Here is a 7720-nt window from a genome sequence, read left to right on the forward strand (position 1 = left end):
AACAAAATATATTTTTTTGTATATAATATTTATATATTAATATATATATTAATATATTTTTTTGTATATTTGGAGTTGTTTTTAAAATATTTGTTTGGATATGATATTTTTGAAGTTATTTTTGTAAAATTTTTACTGTAATATTGCAGATGAAAAATAAATTTTTGAAAAACTCTCAAATCCAAACGGTGCCTCTTTTCTTGCACTTGCAGACAAGTCAATCAAACCGCCCGCGGGTAACGGGTGCCCTACTCGAGCAGGATGCTAGTTACCCAAACCGGATGCTTAACGGTTCAAAATATTATCCGACTTCGAATCTCATCTTGTGGAATAATTATTGCCTCATGACATTGAATATAATCATGTGAAATCCACCTATCCGCGTACGATGTATTTGGCGTATTGAGTTCTGGGCAGACCAAAAAGAGGCCTCTCCTCGTCCGAGGTTGTATCGTCCCGTTCTGTTGTGACCTTCTTTCTGCAGGACAGGGAGTTAAAAAGTCGTTTTCTTAATCTAATTCTAACCTGTACAAAGCACACCCCAATTTGTCGTGCATGGAATAACTAATAGAATGATGAAACGGTCCACCTGCTGACACGTAATCCTTGTCATTTTGTACTTTTTTGTCGGAGGTTTAAACCCACTTCCCATCCAAAGACCCCATGACCATTTTTTTCTCTCCGTTCACACTTACTTTACAGACACACTTGCTGCTTGGAAATTTGCCACGTCAAGCCAATGCGCTATATTATAATTTTTAAGTCTTCGCTTCCTCATTACTTTTAGGGATAGTTTCAAATAACTCTCCCGAGGTTTTTGACAGTTTCACTCTCCTCTCCTATGATTTTAAAAATATCACAAATCTTCCTTGTCAAAATTTTAGATCCCATTTCTTACATCATCATGGCCAAAAAGACTTAAATATTCTCACAAATTAGCTAATATTTCATGATTATTAGGACAAATTTGGTGTAATTAGTTATAAACACAATTAATGTAATTAACGATATATAAAAAGTTTTAACCAATATAGAAACAGACAAGTAACTAACATCTAATATAATGTACATGTTTGTAAACTGATTATACCTTATAAATCACCCCGTGTAAGATGTTTATAGGTAAATTAGTATTAATCATATAGATAAAATCACTAATGCAAGATAATCAGAGCATTTGTGGTATATAGTTATTTCTCTCTCCAACTCCCCATTTTTTATTATTTATATTTTTGAATTGGATCTACTTTGAGACTATCTATTTAGTTTTAGGGGAAGTTTGTGGTATTTTTGAAATTACAGGAAAGGAGAGTGAGACTGTCAGAAACTAGAAACTTCAGGGAGGTATCTGAAATTTTCCCTTACTTTTATCGAAAACTATGTAGTAACTACAGTCTGTGGGCTATATAATACTCCAGTAGCTACAATCTCTGCCTCCTCAGTTAGATCCCATACCCATACCCACACCCCCCCTTCCCCAACCGGCCCGCGAAAACCAAAAGAAAGAATCTGTGGGCGTTATAGAAGCACGTGTCTACACTATACGTGAATCTGCTGCATGCTGATGGCTGCAGTAGTTTGCTTCGATGTGATAGAAAGGGTTAAAGTTAAAACTACGCTGTACTGGTTTGACCCTGGGGCTTCAGATTGTGACTTGTTGGTAGTGGTGGTAACGAGTCTGCCGACCACAGCGTAGTGCTAAATTATTTCTTTTTTATTTTTTCCCTCTTGGCGTAGTGGCGAAGCATGAGAGTTATGCTGAGAGTTATGCTAAATTATTTCTTTTTATTTTTTCCCTCTTACAACAATTTTCTTTAGATAGATTTCCCTATTGAAATTAAGATCAACGCGAAGTTTTTCCCTAATTGTTTTCATCATAAAAGAATTGATGCTGTCTATCCGTCATTTTTCCTTCTTAGAGGCGTCCACGATGACAGGGCTCTGGCCTTGTGAGAGCAAGCGACTGTTGGGTAAGTTGCGGGTCCGGAACTACCCTTTACTTTTGTCACTTGTATGTTTATCTTATATGCATATATATATATATATATAGAGAGGATAAAATGCAGACGCGAGCGAGGCTTTATAATTGGTTCCATTTTGTTTTCGTCTAGCCGTCTCGGTGCTAACCGGAGCCATTAATGAAAGCGTGGGAAGCAAGAATTTGTCGGGGGGGCGGAGAGGGGGGGGGGGGGGAGTTTGAGGGGCGTAGGACTTTATATGATCATCATGCATGTTGCCCTTACGGAGTAATAAGCGGGTTCTTAAAGACTCTTATGGTCTTGAATTCGAATATTACTCTGAATTTAAACTCCCGTGACTCGTCTGGGGTTGCTGTGTAAGGTCACGACGTACTCCTTTTGATTTGGTGTACTCGAGTCGGAGCATGTTTCGAATTATTAAAAAAAAAAAATGAGCTCGAGTCTAGAGCATGTTCCGAATAAAAAAAAAAAAAAAAGAAGATCATCATGGATGTTGCATGCTGGTTTTATGTCACTAAATGACAGGTGGCGGTAGAATGGTGTGCCGTAAGCATTGACGTATATGATGATCTTATCATTTCGGCTCTGACGAAAAAGAAAAAGAAAAAAGACTCCTGGTTTTACTAGAGATTCATGCACTTGTTAAACAGTGTTGTGTTCACTTGATCAGTTTTAAAAATTTAACGTTTAAAATCTTGGTACCGGTAGAAGAAGCAACTTAGAAACACGTAGTAATCTTGGGAAGGATGGTGAGAACGCGCAAGAAATTGCGCCTGTCATTTTCATTCTGGTCAGTATGTTTAGATCTCCCAACGGTTTGGCATTCAGTTAAACGGAATCAGGGTCAAGACGGGTAGTTAAGTGGAGCCAACGGCATTTATCGTATCGTATGAGTCCTTTTTTTTTTTTTTTTTTTTTTTGGCGATTAAACCTGTAGCTCATGTCGGTGTGACTTCTACCATTTGATTAAGACCTTACTTGACTAAAGAAAAGCATTCCATTTTTCCCATATCGATCAGGATGAGTCATCAAATCTAATTTCCGCATCATCCTACTTTTGCTCCAAAATGACTTTTGGAACTATAATAATAATAATAGGGGTCCCGTACAATGGTCATATACCTAATCACCCGGAGCCACTTGTAACCTTGCTGCGTCTTTCCCCTACTCTATTCGGATTTTCGTCCGACTCACACGTCAAAAAAGTTCTTTTTATTAAGCTTATATATATACTACTACTATTTTTTGTTAGAATTTTTGAAATCTTCATATATATATATATATATAGTCTCATAGATGCAGGGACTCGTTATTGTTTTTGAGGTGTGAGTACTCGGAAGTTCATCGTCCACTCAACTCGTTTGGCAAAAAGTTAACGACTACTTTTTGGGTTTTAACTCCTCACCAGTGCTATTTGATACTCAAACGTCAGTATTTAGGTTCATTTGGCAAGTGCTTGCTCCGGAGAATCCAGGTGCGTCTTCTAACGAATTTCTCATTGTTAGATGAAATCTTTTATTTATTTGTTCGATTTTGAGTTACTCCACATGACATCACACACGGGATCCTCAGAACCACTTTTTCGGTGCCACTTCTATATTTATGCCAAGTGTCCTATTTATTTAATTTGTCATGTGCTGTTTATTTGAATTTCTCCTATCATCATCACGTGATAGGTGGGATTGACACTGAATTTGATACCCAATAATAGCATAGAGGATCCCAACTGATGACATCATATGTTGAGGTGAGAATTGTGGTCGGTTTAATGATGATCCTCCCGAAATTAGTGCACCCCCCAACCATATTGCTTGCTTTATTCACAGTAGAAGTGGGGTGCATTGCATCTAAATCGCTCCAGTGAATTAGATATTGAAGTGGACTACCGTGTCCAATTTAGCAGCTGGTTGGAAAAATCGTTCGTTCCTTATTTAGGAGGTATGATTAAAGTGGAACTCCTTTTTGAATTCTTTTTTAAATAGTGGGGTCGGTTTCAATATATTAGTTGGGGCTTTTTCCTCTTCTTTTCCTTTCTTTTTTTTTTTTAAATCTAATTTTGAAGAAACCAATTTAGTGTAGGTGTTCGAACTTGGTTAGGATTGGTAGCCCCGAAGTATTATCTATATAAGATATCCGAGGCGCACGAGCGTATTTAGCGCCTCAGGCTTCTTCTTATTCCGTCTCTTTCATCCTCCAGTTTTATTGTCGGTTACGTTTGCCCGAACTTAAAAAGTCTCTCCATTAACGGGTATGCTCGCCACAACTTTCTTTTCCTCTTATACTCCTCCAATCTTTACTTTTGCTATCTTAAGTTGAATTCTTACCAGTACATACATACATGCATATCTATATATATATACAGGAGTACATTCGGAATTTTTCATGAAGAAGTTCTTCGTCTAATTTACTGGATATCCTATGTGTTTTCCATTGGTTAGATATCCATTTAAGGCTGAAGCCCAATACAATCCATGTTAGTAATTTTTCTTTTGGGTCTAGTCCATTGATGGTTTCTTTAGGTGGGAAAAAAAGATGGGTTTCTCCGAACGAGGGAAAAAAAAACTGTTATCTGTTAAAGGTTTTTTTTTTCGACTCAAAGCAATTGATGTTATCTGTTAAAGGTTTGGTCGGTTTCTTTCCTGTTTGTTTCCTAGCCCTGATGGAATTGTTGTTGTTGAGATGGCTGTAGTATATTCTTTTCCCCCTAAGTAGAAATACAATACAATACCTGGGTCGGTCGTAAAAATTCCAACCCCATGTCGAAGACCCGTATGGACGTTTACCATTGCAAGGCCCAACGATTGAATAGTACTATGCCTGACAACTGTTGCTACAGGTAGTAGAATTTTGACAGGCTCAATATGGGATTCAGCAGATTGTTTGGCACGACGGCGAGGTATGGCGTGGATTACTTCTCAAGAGCAAGAACCGATAAGATTGAACCCCACGAATACATTGAGGATGATAGCCCCGACGAGCTCAATGCAGCTGATTCCAAGTACAGTTATTGGTTGGTGAGTAAATAAAGGGTTGTGCTCATCTCATCAGATAGCAAAGAAGAATCCAAGATGATGTTTTCCTCTGGAATTCAATTCCTTAACTTCCTTTATTTATTTGTTTATTTTTCTTGGAATTTGGGTATATTGTTTATTCTATTTTAATTTGAACGTAGAAAGAGCACCCTTCTGCATTGAGAGCATTCCAAGGGATCATGAAAGCAGCAGTGGGAAAGCAAATCGTCATTTTTTTAGATTACGACGGGACTCTAACACCCATTGTGGATGAGCCCGACCGTGCATTTATGTCTGATGCGGTAAACATTTGGAATTATTCAGACAGCATTTGATAAGAAGTTATAGCCATCAGTCCGCCACTAACCGCCTATCGATATCGATATAGATATCATCAGCGCAGCCGCCCATGACTTTTTTTGCTTATACAGTTCTGAAATGTTGTGATATGCAGATGCGTTCGGCTGTAGGGGAAGTTGCCAAGCACTTTCCGACCGCTATAATAAGTGGTAGGAGCCGCAACAAGGTAATAAACTGCATGTAATGCAGTAATATTTACGTATATTTAAAAATATATATATATATATATATATATATTTTTTATTATCATTTACCTACTTCTTATCCGAAAGGAAGCAAAACATATTAATTTGCTTCTTCTTTCCTACATTGATTTAGATCCAAATATTTAATTATGTTATTTTGTTTCTTGTGTTTAATTTGTTTTTTTCGCTTTTCAGGTATATCAATTTGTTAAGCTAGATGAGGTATACTACGCTGGGAGCCATGGGATGGACATCATGGGGCCTCCTACGAAATTGAAGTCCTACTCCTACGAGGGCAAGTATCACACAAACGCCCTTGATAAGAAAGTATGTAAAGCAGGGGTTGACCGTAAATTGAAAATACTTGTATGCATGTATATAGATATTGACAAACTAGCTAATACCGCTGGATAAAAATTTGCAGGGTGATGAACTATCCATCTTCCAACCTGCCAAGGAGTTTCTGCCTGCAATTCAGGAGGTGAGCTGACTCAAAAACACAACATAGGTTTTTTTTTTTTCCCTGTTATTCGTTCTAAGCTTAAATCTTGACGTTGACAACTACAGTAGGAAGTATGAAGGACCGACCTTTGATGTTTTGTGGCGAATTTTGCTTTGAATTTCCTGTGATGGTGATACAACTGCTATATTTTTTGTTACTTGTTCGGATTCAATCAAGCAAATTTCTTGTGCTTCACCAGATATTAGATAAGATGCAGAAGGGAACCAGTGACATCGAAGGTGTCTTAATCGAGGATAATGGGTTCTGCATTTCTGTTCACTACCGACATGTTGCCCAAGTTGTAAGTTTTACAGCATCGTTCTTGTCACTTGAATAATCAGCCCAAAAATGATGACAAATTCGGACTTTGTAATAAATACCCATTAATTATCAGTATTTTTTGGGGTTTTCCGCAGGATTATGGTCCATTAGAAAAGAAGGTTCTGTCGGTACTTGCAGGGTACCCACGCTTTCATCTGACGAGAGGCAAAAAGGTTTTAGAAATCAGGCCATCGATACAGTGGAACAAAGGCAATGCACTGGCTTACTTGCTTGATACCCTTGGCTTTGCAAGTTCCAGCAGAGTTCTCCCAATTTATATTGGAGATGACAGAACTGATGAAGACGCTTTCAAGGTAATCATTAGTTATTTTTTGAAGAACCGTGATTTTTACTGCTTAATATGTACTGGTAAATTTTCGAGATTAGACGGTTTGATGGCTGTTAAGGCACACGAAACACGAAAGTTTAATTCTTGACTGGATTGTCCAGGTACTTCGACGCAGGGGAGTAGGATATCCTATCATCGTCTCTTCGGCCCCAAGAGACACTTTGGCTTTATGCTCCTTGCAAGATCCTTCAGAAGTGTTATCTTTCTTGATACGTCTGGCGAGGTGGGTGTCCTCCTGATTAATTCTCTCTTCAGAAGTGTTTTCGGGGATGTGGCTGGTGTACATAGATGAGAGATACATCTTCATATCATGGGACTTGAAGTTTTAGGCAGGTCCCAGTAGACACTAGGTTGTTATTTCGTGTACAGCAATCGGAAGGTCTGCACTGCGGTTTTTGGTCTAGTGCAGATATCAGCTGAAGTTTTTCAACCCAAGACTTTGATGGAGGAACCCATGACAAGAAGAATAAAGAAGAAACAACACCCCCTGCCCTTAGTATTACGTCTGAGCTGCATTTTAATTAAATTCATCAACCATCCTGAACTCCTGATGCTAAACTATCCATTTCCATGCTCTTTCTAATCTATATATAAACTTGTATTTGAAGTTGGCTGTATTCGAGTATAGATAGAACAACTCTTGGCAGCAAAGATTTGCGATGCCCATGGGTGCAGGTTTCTTCCTTCTACAATTTTCTATTTGGGTCAAGAAGTCTGGGCTGGTTCTGGAAGTCTTGGGAGCCTACGGATGACGAATCGGTGGAGATTTTGTCCAGTTTATCGCCTTGCGCTATAAGAGCATCTTTAGCATTTTTGAAGCGGGTATTAATTCAGCAATGATCAGATTTTCACTGGCGGCCCATGTTCTTGTCCTGTTCACTAGATTTGGACAAACGAAGCTTGAAGCTCTGGGTATAAATCTACCCCCCAAATAGGCATCAATCGTTTTATTATTAGCTTGGGCAAGAGAAGGAAACGTGGGCGAATAATAATCAACCCTCAACCCCCGCTAG

At 38.4% G+C, this 7720-nt stretch overlaps 1 protein-coding gene across 1 annotated transcript; it reads left to right on the top strand.

Annotated features, from left to right (window-relative positions):
* The first annotated feature begins 3857 nt into the window (after positions 1–3857).
* On the top strand, positions 3858–7314 carry LOC140028160 (probable trehalose-phosphate phosphatase 2). The gene is made up of 9 exons (XM_072073330.1): positions 3858–4227; positions 4816–4993; positions 5152–5292; positions 5445–5516; positions 5731–5862; positions 5960–6016; positions 6237–6338; positions 6454–6672; positions 6809–7314. The coding sequence occupies exons 2-9, from the start codon at positions 4841–4843 to the stop codon at positions 6944–6946; spliced, it is 1014 nt and encodes a 337-aa protein (XP_071929431.1). The 5' UTR covers positions 3858–4227; positions 4816–4840; the 3' UTR covers positions 6947–7314.
* Positions 7315–7720: the final 406 nt, after the last annotated feature.

Source organism: Coffea arabica, chromosome 2c (genome assembly GCF_036785885.1).
Source record: "Coffea arabica cultivar ET-39 chromosome 2c, Coffea Arabica ET-39 HiFi, whole genome shotgun sequence".
Taxonomy (NCBI): domain Eukaryota; kingdom Viridiplantae; phylum Streptophyta; class Magnoliopsida; order Gentianales; family Rubiaceae; genus Coffea; species Coffea arabica.